At 41.1% G+C, this 19,523-nt stretch overlaps 1 protein-coding gene across 1 annotated transcript; it reads right to left on the reverse strand.

Annotated features, from left to right (window-relative positions):
• Nucleotides 1-280: 280 nt before the first annotated feature.
• Nucleotides 281-8,409, reverse strand: LMAN2 (lectin, mannose binding 2). The gene is made up of 8 exons (XM_075209128.1): nucleotides 8,219-8,409; nucleotides 7,087-7,205; nucleotides 6,866-6,983; nucleotides 6,704-6,783; nucleotides 6,059-6,220; nucleotides 5,532-5,646; nucleotides 5,305-5,424; nucleotides 281-1,131 (listed from the first exon to the last, which is right to left on the reverse strand). The coding sequence occupies exons 1-8, from the start codon at nucleotides 8,361-8,363 to the stop codon at nucleotides 971-973; spliced, it is 1,020 nt and encodes a 339-aa protein (XP_075065229.1). The 5' UTR covers nucleotides 8,364-8,409; the 3' UTR covers nucleotides 281-970.
• Between the last annotated feature and the right edge of the window lie 11,114 nt (nucleotides 8,410-19,523).

Genomic DNA, 19,523 nt, shown 5'->3' on the forward strand with positions numbered 1-19,523 from the left:
CGGATGTGAAACAAAATTAACAGATTCTTTTTCTGATGATTAAAGCAAGAATCTCATTGTTGAAAGATGCATACATCACCAATACATAATCAGCTGATACTGTCTCTAGTTTTAGATTACAAAAGTTGATACAGAACAAAATTGGCTACAATGTTACTGTTCTCATTCAAAAGTAATTAGTTGCAACCAGGGGAAAAAGTGCTATCAAATAAGTTGGAAGTTCCCTTTAACAGACGATTTTAGAACGCCCTATAAAGATAACAAGACACAAATACGAAGATTTCTTTTGTTTTCGGTTTTTTCCATTTATTTAATCAAATATCCTACATAATTATCAGAAACATCTCCACATTCTTGAAAAATTCAATGGCATTAAATCACGCAGGGATTTACAAGATATGTAGTGCAGACAAGGCAAAATCCTTCTTTCCCCACCTCATGTTTGTAAACATTAGTGTCCGTAAGAAACCCTCAGTAGACAGAGAAACCAAACAATTACTAGAGACCTGGGATTTCTGGTCTTGTCCGCTGACCGACACTGTTCTGTGTGGAGCAGCTGTTCCAATCCACAGGATCGAGCTGCTGAAAGGTTGCATCAGATATCAGTAGGCATTGAATACTTTGCAACAAGCCCAGAAGAAGTATTGTAGGAGTTGCATCCAAAAGCTCATGGAACAAAAAAAAACAAAAAAACAAAACTATGCAGCCAATTTTCTTCCCAAAATATCTTCAAAGCAAGCTCCACTAAAGTTGGGATTTATTTTTTTTGTCTTTCTTTTGGTAAAAAGAAATAAAGTCTTTAAAGATCGATCCCCACCCACCTGATGTTATAAATGAAAAGTAATAAAATACCACCTAAATGATTTCCTTGATTCCCACAATTTCTTTGTACAATCCATGTTTTGAGGGGGGAAAAAATAAAAAATAAAAATTCACATTTCTGAATTTGATACATTGCCAGAGCATCCAGTTAATAGAATCGCTTGTTTCTTTCTTGACGTTTTTGGAACACAACGGCTCCCACCACAGCACAGACTATAATACCCAGGAGAGCAGCGAGTAGCAGAAGACAAACCTTCCAGCCAGTCAGAGGGCCACTGCGGAAGTTACCAGTTGGATCATCAACATTATCTGGAAAAACAGAGAAGTATTGACTACTTTTTTTTCCTTCTAAAAATATGAAAGAAAAGAAAAAGAAAAAAAGAATGAAAAGTGTACACAAATAGTAAAAAAGTATGTGGATGGAAACTTATTCTGACAAAAAGGCAATTTAATACCTAACAGACGAATCTGCATGCCAATGTAGAAAATGTGGCTCAAATAGCAATGATCACTAAAATTGGAAGGTGTGCGCATAATCTACACAAATCGCTATTGGAGCATCACTGCAGACTCGGCCAATTACTTACTGTGTAAACAAACGTCTGAACTAAACAATAATTGTACCCTAAACTGAAAATTCAGTTCAGAATATAAGAACCTATACTCTATGCAAAAAATTTACATAATACGAGGTGTCTGTTGTTCATGAGGATCAGCGAGGGTCATTTGTGTGCCAAAAGCGTTCTCCTGCTCATATATTATAATATTTTCAATAGTGTGGAGTTATCCTTTAAAACCAAAAGGAGGGCAGTGACTAAAGCTTTACATGTCTCCATAATGAACTTGGAGTCTCCTGTGTAATCTAATTACTCTGTAAACACAGGGATTGGGCAAGAGCCAGAATTCTGAAATAAGTCAGCTTCCTACAACGCCCTATGCTGCTTGGTGCCTTGAGTGAAGCTCTCCCTGTATGCTACACAGATATGTTCTCTGCACTGTTTTTAGGATTATATATTGTATCTCCTATCTTTCGCACAACTATCCACATTTTATATTTCTTACATATATCTATACATACATATCACAGTCTTATAAACTTACTCATCCATTACTATCAGAATTGTGCTTGAAGTATCTTAGACAATTATTTCAAGTGCCGGAATGGGGCTCCGAGTACCTTAGCCATCCATTCCAGGTGCCCGGAATAAAGGTTTTGTTTATATTAATCATCCATTCCATGTGCTGGAATAAGGACTTATGTATATTAACCATCTATTCAGCAAAGACATTTCAATTAGGCTGGGTACACACTACAGAAAATTTCTCCCTATATAAGTAACGATTTTACAAACGACTGGGGAAAAAGAAAAAAAAGTCCAGATCAGAATGGCAATTCATGTGTACACACTATACATGTTTTACCTTCAGATATGTGCTTTCCATTTATTAAGCAACATTTCCACCAAAAACTGCACTTTACGTGTATCCACCGCAAATCCGCAAATCTAAGTATAGTTTAAATTTATGAACATTGCATCGCAGCAGATATAGTAGACATCTGCTGAGATGCATTTATGTTCGTTTTCCAGTGCAGTGCCCATCAAAGTGTATTGGGACTGCTGCCCAACACTATTTACTTCTTCATTTCAATGTATTCTAGCTCGGACTGGTGTACATTAACGTTTTTGATACCTATGTAAAGCTCTGCTCCGAAGAATAGAGCTTCACAGAGCATGTGCGGAGAGATCATGTGATCCCTCCTTCTCACATGCAGCATCGCATCCTCAGAAATGTTTGTGCACATGCCCGAGCTTTTCAGTCTGTGCATGCGCACTAGAGTGAGAAGGAGGACACAGATGATTGCAATCTTCTTCAGAGGTGAAGAGGCAGTGAAAAGGTAAAAAGGTAAATTTTGACTTCACAGGAACAGCAGTTTTTCGTGACTGCTGTTCCTGTTGGAAGATATTTCATAAATATCAACGATAGTTCAATCCTTGTCTAAGCAATGAGGAGTGAAAACTATCATATTTTGTGGTGGGCAATAAATAGGCAGTGGCGCACACAGGGGGGGTTTCTGAGTCTCTAGAAACCCCCCCTGCGCTAACTAAGTGGCCACTGTCCTATACAGCAGCCGCGGCGCTGTCAAAGAAGCGTCCGCGGCGGTGCTGTATTGTATACAGCACCGCCGCAGACGCTTCTTTGACAGCGCCGTGGCTGCTGTATTGGACAGCGCTGGCGAAACGGAGCTGTAGCAGCTCTCTCGTTTTTTTTTCGGGTCGGCGGGGATCCCTCCAGCTAGTACCAAGTAAAAGTGATATATTTCTGATATTGGTTTTTGTTACAAAAGCAGTTCCTCCCAACACTCTAATTGAAATTACTTTGTCACATATGTCAGATATAATGGATGGTTAACATACACAAAACCCTATTTTGCCACCCAGAATGGAAGATTAAGGGACTCAGACACTATACACATTACAGTGAACATAACTGTGTAGCAGAACAGAATGCACTATACAGAGAGAGAAAATACAGCAAGCCTCACTGAAGACACCAAGCAGCAGAGGGCACTGCAGGGAGCTGACTCATTCCGGCAATTCTGGTTTTCACCAATACCTGTCCACCATTCACAGAAATATTTAAATGACATGCTTTCAATTGAACATAAAGCGTATTCTGTTGAAAGGGGGTTATTCTACCATATTTTTTCTTTTCAAAATAACTGCAGTCAAAAGGCAGCATAACAAACCACCACATTTTTCAACATTTGTCACAAGTCAGTTGTCCTTTAATAGCCAGACCAAATTGACATTGAGTGAGCTGCATATAAATCTTATACGATATGATAGTTAGGTATTTATAACTGAAATAGATTTTATCCTGCAAAAGGATTCTTAAATAAATATACATAAAAATAATACTGATTTTGTTCACAGGCCTTTCTGCAAATGGAATACATGGTTGGCAATTTGGGATAATTCCCAAGTATTTTCTTCTTTTGATGTGTCAGAAGGCACTGCCATTGTCATCACAGCTAACACAGGGCAAGTACTACTGTATTAAAGGGGAATTTCACCTACAGTCAAAGTCTTACTTTTAATATAATCTTGTTATGATCATGTTTCATTCAAAATCCCACAGTCTCTATACTTCTAAAAAAAAAAAAAAAAGTACTCAGCTTTTCCATTGACAATCACTCGCCTGTTTAAAACATGTGAGCTCAATTGCCAGTCACACATCTTTACACATCACTCCTGATGATGTGATGTCCTTTGCATTCTGGAGCAGTCTACTCTTCAGCATCCTCTCAAGCAGTGTTTCTTAACTCAAGTCCTCACACCCCCCCTAACAGGTCATATTTTTAGGATTTCTGTCTGTGGAACAGGTGGGATGATTACTGACCCAGCCAAGTAGACTAAGTCACCTGTGCATGATTAAAGAAATCCTGAAAACATGATCTGCTGGGGGTGTGTGAGGACTGAAATTAAGAAACGCTGCTCTAAAGCAAGAGGAATTATGGGAGGTTTTTTAACCACCTAGAGCTGTCAAGAAACGGGTGAGATTTGAGCAGTAACTGAAATGCCTAACAGCCAGAAAATGTAAGAACATTTTTTAACAGTTCTTAGGGCAACAGATGGTAGACCCTCTTTAAAAAAAAATAAAAAAAATAATGAAAATGGTACTTCCACACCACTTGTTTTCAAGCACATGTCTTCACAATTATTGGTTTCCAATTAGGTATATTGTAAATTATATAACGTCTGATCTGCTTCCTTAAGAGGACACTTGATCAATCAATGCTGTAAGAGAACAAGCACTGTTCTGGAAAGCAATGTGTTCATTGCTCACAACACCAAAGTCAAAACATAGTTGCAACACTATAATTATGAAGGATTCTAGGGGATGGGAGTTATTGGTATACTGAAGAAATATATCCTTTGTCAAGTAACTGCTATGATGTGTTACCAGGTCACGGGAACTCTGCATGTCTCCAACTCACCTCATGGTTTTCATGGTGATACTCCCTGGTATCATCACAATTATGTTAATCCTATAGGAAAATGGGAAGCATATCTTCAGCTGGTCAGATAGTGGAAAGCGTGCCCCTATATGTTTTTGCAAACCAGAAAAAGAGCAGCGGGAAATGTGAGCACTACACTGCAGAACTGCACTGATGCAGTCTTCCACTGCAGCATATTTAAGGTGCAGGTGCAACGTACACTACAAGACTTCATGTTACCAGCTGAAGATGGCACCCACTATAGGATCTTGAAGGGGCTCACGCTGAACATTTACCCAGTGGGGTGTCAGATTTTCTAATCGTGTTTTATAGTCTCAAAACCATAATACAACTGAATCTGTATTCTGCATGTGTATTCGCGGAGAATGTTAAGGCAGTCATTCAAGACAGCTTAGGAACTATTAGATTTTTGTTCTGAACATTATTAAAGCAAATTGATAGAACATTCACATCCTGCTCACCTTTGGGTGACTTCAGCAGACTCACACTGGGCTCTATTTTTGTCCAGTCAATGTTTTCATCATCTGGTGAGTGCTCAACCATCAGCTGGTACAGCTTCATGGAGATAATATCATGGTTATCTATAAAAATAAATGACAAATAACATTAGTAAGTGTACTAGACAGAGAAACTAAACTAGAAGAGTTAAGGTTCTTGTCTTCCAATTGCAGATTAAATGTGATCTAACCTGACAAGTCTCCAGTTGCTGCTGTTGCTCCAAAAAAGTAACCCGTCGGCAACCGTACACCCGAAATATCAACACAATTCTTCCATTCATTTTTACCTTCCATGTCAGTCATGACCTTGAAGGAATTTAGACTTATTATAGCGTACAGGACAATAGAACATGACTAATTTTCTAAATAAATTATAGATAACTGAAATACCAAAATAAATAATTTTCCATATAATCCTATATTATGCTGAAACAATTTATTTTGGTGATAGAATTTATGTAAAATAAAACCACACGAATTGCAGACATTGTTAATAGTTGCTTATGTTCTATTGCTCCTTTCAGTAGTTTTAAAGAAGCTTAAAATACAAAGCTAAATTACATAGATACTAGATAAATACGTAATATTTCTTTAATGTAGTTCAGCTAAGAAGAAAATCAAAATTAAAATGCCCATCCTAACTACTAATCAATAGGCTAAGGAAGTTTAAACATAGCCAAACAATGTCATTCATTGCAGTACAGAAGCATTTTCTCACCGTAAGACGCCCACGGGAATAGCGAATAGCTAGAAACGTGTCTTGGTTATTATTGCGAAGATCAGCTGTACAACCTGCTAATTCAACAGTACGCCCGTCTTTGCCGTGATCATACTGCAGGGATCCATTGCTCACCATGACAGAGATATATGGAAAGACACGCTGTAAAAAGAGAGTACCAATAAGAGTAAGAACAGACTGTAGGAGAGAGATGATTCGCACAGGGTATCTGAAGTTACATCAGAAATAAAAAGAATAATTACAAAACCCTTATTTTATGATTTGGCAGAAACCAAAATCCCATTATAAAACAGTATTTATCATCATCAGCTATTTATATAGCTCCACTAATTCCGCAGCGCTGTACAGAGAACACAATCACATCAGTCCCTGCCCCATTGGAGCTTACAGTCTAAATTCCCTTCATATACACACGCATGGACAGAGACAGAGTACGGTCAATTTAATAGCAGCCAATTAACCATATTATAATTAATTAGGAGGAACCAGAATGATACAAAAAAGGAAATTCAGACTTCCTAATCATTGTAAGTCAAATCCAAGTCAAAATCCTGGATTCAAGGCATTCTAATAAAATAAATATACTACATTTCATCCTCAGTAGCAAGAAGTCCTAGCACTCACCTCTGTTGTTTCGTCATTAGGATATGTATCTACAAAGACTGCCAAGCCATGAAACTTATCTTGGTTTCCAAATACGGGACCTTAAACATCATAATGCAAACTTTCAGTAACGTCAACAAGCATCAACAGGCAGCAAAATAAAGAGCTACAATAATGAGTCACCTGGCTCTAGCCGATCTTTTGCATACCACAAGGCAAGCCCATCTCCATGGAGGTTCTTTTTCCCTGCCCCGTGTATCCGAAAATGTACATGCAGTTCCCAGTCCTTCAGCAAGCAAGGCTAAAAAAATAAATAAAAAAATTGACCTAATCAAGCTATATGCTAACACAATTTTAGGGAGGACTTTAATGCAATTATGAATATTTTTCACACCACCACTTACCACTCTGTTCCAGATAGAACCTTCTTTACTCCGCTCATCAGGAGTCAAGCGCACATACTGGCTTGTTAGCATTGTACTGCCCATAAAATCCCATAATGGCATTGAACTGGAGCCCACACCTATGAAATAATTCCAGTATACATTAGTTAATCTAGTGGAGGTCACACATGCTTAGAGAAACTGACTAAATAATAATGTTATAAAACATGCATAAGATTAATCAAGTGATAAAACATATCAGACTATTTCTATGCAAACAGTAGAGATAAAATAAGCAGTCTATTGGAAAATGTGTGCACACTGGCAGTTAATAGCTTACACGCTAAAATAAATAAACAGCCCATGTGCATTTTAGGTCAACAACACCTAAATATAAAATATTTTATAAAAAGACAAAAGCCAAATTCAGTGAACACACATATATATATATATATATATATATATATACATTTTGTTATAAAAGATAAAACGTTTATATCCAAAAAGATGCTATAAGAAAGAAACAAATTTCCAACTGAACCCTCAAAACTCTTTTTATGTTTAATTTATTGATTTTATCATTTGATTATCTAATAATAAACTATTTAAGATACTTTTCAAGGTCCTTGCCTGTCTGACTCAAATTACAGTCTAGATTCATTGTCCGTTTTGCAGTATGTTTTTGCTATACCAAATTCTTTCCTGAATTGTATGTTTTTTCAGAAATGTACACCGTTGAGTTTTGGGCCACACTGATCAAATGGTAGACATTTTGCTATGGTGTATTTTTGTGTGCAAGGTATGCTTTCTAATTCGTCCTATGACCACGTATACATAAAGTTTCGGTTGGCACTATCCACACCAATGCCGAATAGTTCCCTGGTCTCAAGTAAGGAAAAAGTGGAGAACTAATTAAAAGAAGCACACCCAGCTAATGACTGACCGGCAATGATTTAACCCTTTACTCTAAATCATGCCCTGTAGAACAATACTTATAACAAGAGGTTAAATCACACATCTGGCCGGTTATGTGGCAGTGTTACTACAAGTCTGGGCTGTCTATTATTGTCATCCTATAGGCAACATTAGAATCCAGGAGACTATCCCAGTGGTCACAGACCCTGCCGCTCCTCTTCAGCCCTCCGTCTCTTACCCTGATACGGCTTAGTAAGCGAATGCTCTCGCTTTAAGTACTCGCTGTTCCCATCTGTCAGATCAGCAGCGGCCCAGGGAGTAAGGAACCCCAGAAGGAGTGACTGGAGGAACAGGAGAGCAGGATGACACACCACCGCCATCATTACCAACACCAAGCATTGCACCGTTTCCTACTTCCTACAACGCCACTTCCGCCTCTCACCGTGCCCACACTGGTAATTCTCTGGATGTGATAAATAGCTGGGTGTAACGCTGTCAGTATCTCACACCCAGTTTTCCTTAGATATAGAGTCATGAACGGACGTTTGGGTACATAGTGTTCTCTTATGACCTAAGTATTGCACTTCGAGGGAAATATTGCCCATATGAAATATGGTCGGTCGGGTAACTTCAGGTTGTCAAGTAAGCCATCGGTTAACTGCGAGAGAATGCAATGTGTTTATTTTAAGTCTACGTAGAAGGAGCCACTTTGTTTGACTACATTGCATAGTCTTTGGCAGTGTTTGGTCTACTGAAAAATGGCTCTAGCAATGATTATTTCCATAGAAGTAGGACTTTTTTCAAAATAGTCACTTGGTTCTCTCGCAAATCGAAAACTTTGCAAACAACATATCGGTGGCTGACATCGCATAACCAATCCGTAATGAGCAAGTAATCACTTTTGGCCAATAGAAATGTGGCACTTTATGTAACTGCTAAAGCCATGATAGTACATTATTGGAGGGTTCTACATTAGTTTATGCATAACGTATAGTTTTTTGTTTTTGCTGTAATTCATTTTTTTTAAAGTAAGTTTTACATACAATCCTAATATTCTGTGGCATAGAGTACATATTCCATAACGAATTTACACATTTAATTATTTTAATTATTTGTAATATACATTATGTAAACAATAACTTGAGTTTATCTACCAAAGAATTTCCTATCACACCGTGCTCCACAATTGCTGGGGGTCTCCTATCGCCTGCTTCTTTCCTTTGCAGGTGGGGGGTGGCATCTTCTGCTCCTGGGACTGGGGGTGTGCCACTGGGCTCAGACAAAAGCTGAGACTGTACAAAACCAATTTAAGGCATAGGTCGTAAAAACTAAAACTTCTTGGAATTGCTCTTTAAGCATATACCAATACTCATCGATAATATCCAACAACAGACCCCCTCACATTCTTTGTTGTTCTGTGATATTACAGGATATCTCCACCAGGAGGCTGAGCTGGGCTAAGCTTGAATAAAGCGAAATAAGGACACAGGAAAATATAATACTTTGTTAACTATTATACCTACAGGATTCATTTCTGATATGTAACTGAAGGGAATCTATTGATTTGCTGTGTGGAGGTAGTATCTTTGTAGAACCTTCTGGTAAGAAGGTAGGCCAGTATGAAGAATTCCTGATTAGAAATGTGTTTTGAAAAGACGGTAATAAAAACTAGTTTGCACTGACACAAGCTTTCTGGTTGGAAGGAGAACTGTGGGCACCTGAAGCATGTTTAAAATATCCTATAACGCTAAAAGTTGTTCACTTTTCAGCAAATTCATGGTGCCCCAGCAGGCACATATCTGATCATTCAGTAGTGTACCATATTTCTACTTATTTTACAAGAAAATAGTCTATAATATATTTGTATGTCATTCTGTTAATTGTTTTGCATCTTAAGTATTGTGGATTCATTTTCCATATTAAACCACACTTATTAATTTCTTGTCTCTGTTCTTATGAATTCACGTGTTAGACGTAGCTTGGTATTAAAAGGCTATATAGCTGAAATAGTGGAGATCATTTGGTTTATGATAACTCTGATTACAGTTATGAGAGATTAGTTTAGATAAAGGAGAACCAAAGGTTTTGATAAGAGTGTCAACTCTTCAAATAACCTAGGTGGTGACATGATTGGTAAGCCAAAAAGTATTGTGTGAGATAGATAAGGAGAGTGTTTATCATTTCTAAACAGACCAGGTGGTTGTTTTTCATTAACTCTTTGTCACACACACATCATGCAGGCTTGGGTGAGTGCTGGTACGCGACACAGACACACACACACACACATATATATATTTACATAAATATAATAAACATAATAACAGATACATGAAAACAAATACAATTAAGCTTAGTAGCACATATATGAACAGTCATGAACTAGCAATTACAGCTAACACAGATACTGGTACAAATTCCAGGCATGTGAGTGAATAAACAGCAGAAGATTCAGCTTAAGACATGAAATCAGTGTTGTACATAGACATAAGACATCTAGTAGAGAGGACCCTGCACATAGCAGCTTACATTTTAGATGGAGCAGGGTAATGAGAGACAGTAGATGCAATTAGGACACAAGTAAATGTGGTGGACAGAGGAAGTAGAGGAATGTCACGGGTACTAGGAGTTTTACCCAGAATTCACCAGGTGTAGCTACACTTACCCGAGGTGCGGACCTCTGGGTAGTGTGGTGAATCAGTGGAACCATACAATAGAATAGAGGAAAGGAATGTCAATAGTATAAATGCTGAGTCTTGGCACTGTGGAACTGTGATGGTACAGAAGATTAATGCATGATACAATGAGGAAAGAGTCCAAGTGCCTTAGCACGCAGGTAGCATATAGCAGGCCAGTACTTGATAACTGGATAACGTTAGGCAAAGACCAATCAACAATGCAGTAGAAGAGTCAGCGACTTGCAGCTATAATACAGAGGCACTTGTAGACTTTAGTCCAGCTCATAGGTACCATACTGAGTAGTAGCTATATCACAAGGAGACATGAGTGGTCTACAGCTGGTAGGTTTCACCACAGATGTGTAGAGAAGACTTGTCCAGTGCAGGTATGTAACAGAATAGCGTGAGTGGTCCGCAGTTGGCAGTTTACATCACTGATGAGAAGAGAAGACTTGTCCAGGTGCAGGCATATAACGGGGTAGCGGAGTGGTCTGCGATTGGCAAGTTTTACCACTGATGTGTAGAGAAGCCTTGTCCTAGCGCAGGCATGTAACTGGATAACGTGAGTGGTCTGCAATTGGCAAGTTGTACCACTGATGTGAAGAGAGGACTTGTCCAGCTGCAGGCATGTAACGGAGTAACGTGAGTGGTCTGCAATTGGCAAGTTTTACCACTGAAGTATAGAGGAGACTTGTGCAGGTGCAGGCATATAACGGAGGTAGCGAGAGTAGTCTGCAGCGGGTAAGTTCTACTACTGATGTGTAGAGGAGACTTGTCCACAGCAAACGGATAACACGAGCAGAAACAGGAAACACCTCAGAGTCTCAAGGGAATGAGAACCAAGAACAGGCAACGGTAATAGGGCAACAGGTGCCTTAAGTACTGAGAGGTGATTAATTAACCAATGAGACTAGAGGCGAGGTTTTAACAGTTCAGGATTTCTGCACATGCGCAATCTTAGTCAAGATGGCGGACGACCGCGGCTCAGGAGAGGCGCCGGCAGGAGTGAGAGAGACCCATGTCCCAAACAACAGTCCGGTGAGTGACAAGGAAGTGGACGTGAGTTTTGAGGGAGAGTGTTAAGGATTGTCAAAATCAATATTTGTATTGTCCACTATTAAATGCTCTGCATTGTTTGTGCTCTGAGGGGTATATTTATTAAGCTGTCGCTTTAAATAAGTAGAGGTTTTGCCTATAGCAACCAGATTCTAGTTATCATTTATTTAGTACATTCTACAAAATGACAGCTGGAAGCTGATTGGTTGCTATAGGCAAATCTGAATTTAAAACAGAGCGACATAGAGAAATCTGAATTTAAAATGGTAATGTAAGTACCCTGAAACTACACACTTTAATGTGTGTAGTTGAGGGGTCCTGCCATTGCCACTTTAAATTGTTAGTACCCTGCAACTACACACTTTAATCTAAAGTGTGTAGGTGTGGGGCCCTGACATTGTCGCTTTAAATTCAGATTTCTCTATGTCGCTCTGTTAAGTGACGTGGAACTGATGTGCCGGCAAGCACTGTGTTCAGAATTAGTAGATGTCAGCATGGCACTGTCTTCGGTAATGTGATGTATCGCTTTTTAGGTAAGTCTGTATTATATTCATATTGGTGTGATAGTGATCTGAGGTTTTTTTTGAAGGTATCCTTGTTGACGGTCACTTCACAGTCAGGAAAACGAATACCACCAATTTTGAATGATAATAGAACACTGATATAAGAGAATATATTGAACTACCAGCTTTTTTGTAAAATGGTAACTCCTATAGAAATATACCCAACTATATAAGGGCAACTACAAATAAGAAGATCATTATAAATCTGGTTGTGTCTTAACTATATGAATGGGTACTATGATATATGAATAGTGACAAGCAAAAAATTCCACAATATCCTGAATTACATTTCAACCCCAAATGACTGGATAACAGGCCACTAGAGGGATTATACTAACAACATCCCTAATGACATAAAATATTTATTTTGGGATTGTATATGAGAAATGTAAATAAGCAGAATTTATAATCTCTTTAATTTAGAAATTATAATTTTTTTATTATCAGTCTGATTATTATGAATAGTGATATCACTACATCTATATACATGCAAAAAAGATCACATTTTGTTTTTAGATATTTCACTTATAATGCAAAGTAAATACATTTTTTTAATGTGTAATAATAAATATTTTCATTTTTATATAAAGAAGTTCTTGAGTGCCCTCTATATGAATACATTTTTACCCCTTATCTTGGTTGTACATGATGATACTGTATTCAGGGGTGCACCACCTATTGGATGTGATAGGAATTAGGGATTCATAATACATAATTTACTTGGAAGGCTATATTTGATGGATAAATATGTCTGGTGCTGATCCTTTGCTTGCAGAGAGATTTGCTCTGGGAGTTTAACAGAATAACTAATAATCCAGGATTTCCAATATTCAGATTTTGAGATGGTGTAGTTGGAAGTATTCACTTCCCAAGACCACTAGAGGTCAGCAGAGCTTTACACAGTTAAAGATCCTTAGAGATGCAATGGAAAAGTTAATTTAGCTGCAGAAGAGTTTATCTTTATTTCCTCCTGTGAAAGCAATCAACAGGGAATTACTGTCACTCACCGGACCGTGAGTGCCTCTTCCCGGACATTTAGGAACCGTGGTCGTCCTCCATCCTGAGGGTCTGCGCATGCGCAGCCCTTTCCTATACTTCAGTGTATGTCCCTTTAACTCAATTGGCAGATCAGGCAACACTCCCTATATTAAGCACCTGTGGTCAACACCACATTGCCTGATCTTGGAGTCTCATTCCCTATGAGTCTCTGAAGGTGTTCCTGTATTCCTCGTGTTTTCAGCGCTGCTGATTCCTGTGGTTTCCAAACCACTTCTACCGCTGTGGTTTCCAAACCACTTCTACTACTGTGGTCCCCATACCACTTCTACCATCAACTGTATCATCGTGACTGTTTGCTGATTCCTATCCGCTGCCTCCGTGCACTACAGTCTTCCAAACCACTTCAACGCTATTACATATCATTGTGACTGTTTGCTGATTCCTATCCGCTGCCTCCGTGCACTACAGTCCTCTAATCCTCATCACGCTATTATATTTCACTGTGACTGTTTGCTGGTTCCTACCCGCTGCCTCCGTGCACTCCAACCTTTACTTTACATCCACTCACCTGTTCCTCATCAAGTCTGTGAGCTGATCTCTATCCGCTGCCTCCGTGCACTACAGCCTCCAGCCTACAACTCGCCTGTGTTCATCATCGTGACAAGTTAGCTGATTCCTATCCGCTGCTCCTGTGCACTGCAGTCTCTCCTCAGCTCTCCTGTGTTTCCTCGAGACTGCTGCTCTCATTGCCATTCGCTACTCTCCGTGATCAACAGCTCCTGGCCTACTCTGCTCTCCCGTGTTCCATCGCTACTGACACCTATTGGTTGCTACTGGTTACCTCCGTGTACCGCAGAGTCCTGCTGCTGCTGACCGCGCTATCACCCATCTACTGCTGACCCGCTCTCCACGCCTTCACGTGTCCCGCTGGTCTACCCTCCTGTCAGCATTGGATTTATATCTCATCCACTACTACTCTGCTGGATCATCTCCACTCTCCTGGGTTCTCCTTGAGTCCAGTTCCACGTGTTACTGATTCCTGTGGATTCGTGTCCCTGTTGGTCTACTTATCGGTGCGCTGCACCTACTAGACCGCTGCCTCATCTATCCTGGGACTTCTCATCCAGCCGGCCTCCGGCCGCTCAGGTATCGCTGCACTCCTATCTGACTGCCTGCTTCTGAACCACGGTATGCATACTTCTCATTGACTGTGCTGGTGTATTGCATATATTGCTGGACTGTGTTGGTTCTCCTCTGGAGTCTGCTATCCGCTGAGTCTATTGCCATCATTGACTGTGTTAACTTGTGCTGGACTACTTCAAGAGACTTTCTATATTTGCAGACCTGTTCAGTCATTTATATATATTGTGCATGTTACTGTGGATCGTGTATAAGGTGCCTGTGTATATCCTGTGTTGCAGTCTCTCCCCGTGCACCTCTTCACATATATATTCAGTGGTACAACTTGCTAGTAGCAGACCACTGATCCCTGTTTCCGGTATCACCTGTTCCAGTATCCTCTCACATAGCAGTGGTACAACTTGCTATCGCAGACCACTGACTCCCCGGATACCTCCACTTGGATTCCATTCCTTCACTCAGACAGCGGTACCACTTGCTATCCGCAGACCGCTGACTCTCATCACCTCCTCGTTTCTGTTGGACATTCCCCCTCACTATAGCAGTGGTACAACTTGCTATCGCAGACCACTGACTACCTTCACGTGTCCTTGTCCTACAGTTCCTCGTGTACTATTACCTCCATATTACCAGTGCTGCTAGTCATAGACTTTCCTGAGGACCCCATCATCTGCTGCTTCCTGTTCCGTGATCACCCAGCTACCAGAGTACCCTATTACCATCTACATTGCTCTGGTAAGCCTACCACCTGGTGATCCCTGGGTAAAGACTCCTAGTGCCCGTGACAGTAAGATCAGGCCATGACAGACCCAGATACGGAACCTACAGCCAAAGAGATGCTGCAGCATCTGGTCAGCCGTGTGGAGCAACAGGATGCCCGCCAACAGCTGTTACTTCAGTGTTATCAATCGTTAACCTCCCAAGGAACATCTGGACAGACTGTGACAGCTACTACTAAGGCTCCTGTGCTCTCCTCCGTTTCCCCAGTGCCATCCCAGGTGTCTACAGCTTCTACGCTTCACCTGCCTACTCCGTCAAAGTACGATGGGGACCCCAAAACTTGTAGGGGTTTCCTTAACCAATGTTCAGTCCATTTTGAGCTCCAACCTCAAAATTTTTCTACCCATCGTTCCAGAGTGGCCTATCTTATCTCTTTGTTTTCTGGACAAGCCCTGGCTTGGGCCTCCCCTCTGTGGGAAAGAAACGACCCAATATTGCAAGATAGTGCCAAATTCATTTCTACATTCCGAAGTGTGTTCGATGAACCAGGTCGTGTGACCTCCGCTGCTTCCAGCATCCTCCGTCTGCGACAAGGATCTCATACAGTAGGACAGTACGTCATTCAATTTAGGATCTTAGCCTCTGAACTTCAGTGGAACACTGAAGCCCTAGTTGCCGCCTTCTGGCAGGGGCTCTCCGATAAAATTAAAGATGCACTGACTACCCAGGAGCTTCCTTCGTCACTTGAAGATCTGATCTCTCTTTGCCATCGTGTTGATATGAGATTTCGTGAAAGAGAGGCTGAGAAAACAACTTCTGCTAAAGCACCTCTTCGTTCTAACCCTCAATTTCGTCCAGTTTCACCCTCTGTGATTTCCATGGAGATAGGACGTTCCAAATAATCTTCAGAGGAGAGGAAACGAAGAGTAAAGAATAGACTCTGTATCTATTGTGCTGATTCCACTCATATGCTCAGCTCTTGCCCTAAGAGATCGGGAAATGCCAGGCCCTAACTAGTTCTGGAGAGGTGAAGTTAGGGTCCCTGGAGTCCTCTCCATCTTCTATGAAATCTAAAGTCTGCGCTTTTGATGTTACGATTTCCTTTGCTACCAAAACCTTTGAGTCACAGGCATTGATTGATTCCGGAGCAGCAGGAAATTTTATTTCCAAATCATTAGTGCATCAATGGTCTCTACCAGTGATTACGTTAAAAACACCCATTACTGTGACGGCTATAGATGGATCACGTCTCATCAACGGTCTCATCACCCAGAGTACGTCTCCAGTAACACTGCAGATTGGTGCCCTGCACCATGAAGAGATATCGTTTTTAATCCTTCCAGTTACGACAAGTCCGATTGTCTTAGGCCTTCCATGGCTTCAGTGTCACTCTCCCCAGATTGACTGGCGCACTCCTCAAGTTACGTCTTGAGGGTCTGAATGTTACCATCGTTGCCTTTCCCAAGTCATTCCTCTCAAAGTACAGCAATCTTCCATCTCATCTACCTCACCGGGACTCCCTCCTCAATATGCTTCATTTACTGATGTTTTTGATAAAGCTCAGTCTGAACGTCTTCCTCCTCATCGTTCTTGGGATTGTCCGATCGATCTTTTACCTGGCAAGACTCCCCCCAGGGGCCGGGTCTATCCACTCTCGTTACCTGAAACTCAAGCTACATCTGAGTATATACAGGAGAACCTCCAGCGTGGGTTTATTCGACCTTCCACCTCTCCCGCGGGAGCGGGGTTCTTCTTCGTTAAAAAGAAGGATGGATCTTTACGCCCTTGCATAGATTTTCGTGGACTCAATGCCATTACTATCAAGAATCGGTATCCCATTCCGCTGATCACTGAGCTATTCGATCGCATCAAGGGAGCCCGTATCTTTACTAAGTTGGATCTTCGTGGTGCCTACAATTTAATCAGAATTCGTTCCGGTGACGAATGGAAGACAGCGTTTAACACCAGAGACGGGCATTACGAGTATCTGGTAATGCCTTTCGGGCTGTGTAATGCCCCCGCTGTTTTTCAAGGTTTCATCAGTGAGATCTTCCGGGACTTATTATATGTATGTGTCGTCGTCTACCTGGACGACATATTGATCTTTTCACAGGACCTGCCTTCTCACCACCAACATGTGGCAGAAGTCCTTTCCAGGCTACGGAAAAATTCATTGTTTTGTAAATTAGAAAAATGTTCATTCGAATTACCCCAGATTCCATTCTTGGGGTATATAGTTTCCGGAGTTGGCCTGAAGATGGATCCAGACAAGGTGAATGCTGTACTACATTGGCCCCAGCCAACTACTCTTCGTGCTATCCAGCGTTTTTTAGGTTTTGCCAATTACTATAGACGCTTCATTCAAGATTTTTCTTCCATTGCATCTCCTATTGTGGCCCTGACTAGGAAGGGGGCTAATCCTAAGCAATGGTCACCTGAGGCTCTTCAAGCCTTTCAAACACTAAAAGAGTCCTTCTCTTCGGCTCCAATCCTTCGACAGCCTGATGTGACACTCCCCTTCTTCCTGGAAGTAGATGCCTCTAATGTGGGCTTAGGAGCTATTCTCTCTCAACGCTCGGAACAGCAAAAATTCCATCCTTGTGCCTTCTATTCTCGGGGCCTCCTGCCCGCAGAGAAGAATTATACTATCGGGGACAAGGAGTTACTAGCTATCAAAGCTGCATTAGAGGAATGGAGATACTTATTGGAGGGAGCTCGCCATCCGGTGACGATCTTCACGGATCATAAGAACTTGTCATATCTTCAGTCTGCCCAATGCTTGAACCCTCGTCAAGCAAGATGGTCTCTTTTCTTTTCCCGTTTTGAATTAATAATAACCTTCAAACCAGCTGCCAAGAACAAAAAAGCTGACGCTTTATCTAGAGCTTTTGTGACGTCTTCTGATATAGAAGAGGTTTCCAACCATACCATTCTAGACCCCAAATGTATCTCACTGGCTGCTTCATCCACCAAAACGCTACCATTTGGGAAGACCCTCGTGCCTTCTACTCTAAGGAGGAAAATCCTTTCGTGGTTCCATGCCTCTCGTTTTTCTGGACACGCCGGTGAACACAAGACCTTTGAGATTCTCTCTCGAAGTTACTGGTGGCCCTCAATGAGGAGGGACGTCAAAGAGTTCATTGCTTCCTGTGAGCTATGTTCCCAGTTCAAATCCTCCCGCAGAACTCCAGCAGGGTTGCTGCGACCACTACCCATTCCGTCCAAACCGTGGACCCATATTAGTATGGATTTCGTTACTGACTTACCACCTAGTAAGAATCATAACACTATTTGGGTGGTGGTGGACAGATTTTCGAAGATGGCTCATTTTATTCCTCTATCTGGTTTGCCTTCCTCGTCTACTCTGGCTGAACATTTCATTAAAGAGATCTTCCGTATCCATGGATGTCCTTCTGAGATTGTGTCAGATAGAGGAGTACAATTCGTTTCCAGATTCTGGCGAGCCCTTTGTAAAACCTTGGGCATACGATTAGCACTCTCATCTTCTTACCATCCGCAATCTAACGGACAAACTGAACGTGTCAATCAAGATCTTGAGACTTTTATAAGGATGTTCTCTTCAGCCAATCAAGACAACTGGGTAGAGTTGCTTCCTTGGGCTGAATTCGCCCATAACAACATGTACCATGAGTCATCATCCAAAACTCCATTTTTTGTGGTCTACAGTCACCATCCGTCTTTTCCGGAATTTCCTGCCCTCCCGCCCACCCAAGTTCCTGCGGTGGAGACTGCTTGTCAGACCTTTAAAAATATCTGGTCTCAGGTCAAAACCTGTTTAAAGAAGACATCTATCAAATATAAATCTTTCGCAGATAAGAAGAGGCGGGCTATTCCACCACTAAAAATTGGAGATCGTGTCTGGTTATCTACTAAAAACATTCGTTTGAAGGTTCCATCTATGAAATTCGCCCCTCGTTTTATTGGTCCATATAGGATCATTCAAGTAATCAATCCAGTTTGTGTGAAACTTCTTCTTCCTAAGAATCTTCGGATTTCTAATGCCTTCCATGTGTCTTTACTCAAACCTCTTATTATCAACCGTTTCTCAAATCCTCCCTCAGCTCCGCAGCCAGTTCAAGTTCATCAGGAGGAGGATTTCGAGATTACTGAGGTACTAGATGCAAAAATTTCGCGAGGAGTCCTCCGTTTCCTCGTTCATTGGAAGGGCTTTGGTCCTGAGGAGCGCTCTTGGATCAAAGCTGAAGATCTTAATGCTCCTGCCCTTTTGAAGAAGTTCTACTCCAAAAATCCGGACAAGCCCGGTTCCAGGCGTTCTGTGCCCACCTTTAAAAGGGGGGGTACTGTCACTCACCGGACCGTGAGTGCCTCTTCCCGGACATTTAGGAACCGTGGTCGTCCTCCATCCTGA

This window comes from Mixophyes fleayi, chromosome 4 (assembly GCF_038048845.1).
Source record: "Mixophyes fleayi isolate aMixFle1 chromosome 4, aMixFle1.hap1, whole genome shotgun sequence".
Lineage (NCBI taxonomy): Eukaryota > Metazoa > Chordata > Amphibia > Anura > Limnodynastidae > Mixophyes > Mixophyes fleayi.

Excerpts from the sequence above, each read along its gene's own strand:
- LMAN2 (XM_075209128.1), bottom strand. The coding sequence starts at position 8,363 with ATGATGGCGGTGGTGTGTCATCCTGCTCTCCTGTTCCTCCAGTCACTC. Across the intron at positions 6,984-7,086 it reads GTTCTATCTGGAACAGAGTG|CCTTGCTTGCTGAAGGACTG; the intron begins GTAAGTGGTGGT and ends TTATTTTTTTAG. Across the intron at positions 1,132-5,304 it reads TCTGCTGAAGTCACCCAAAG|ATAATGTTGATGATCCAACT; the intron begins GTGAGCAGGATG and ends CTGTTTTTCCAG.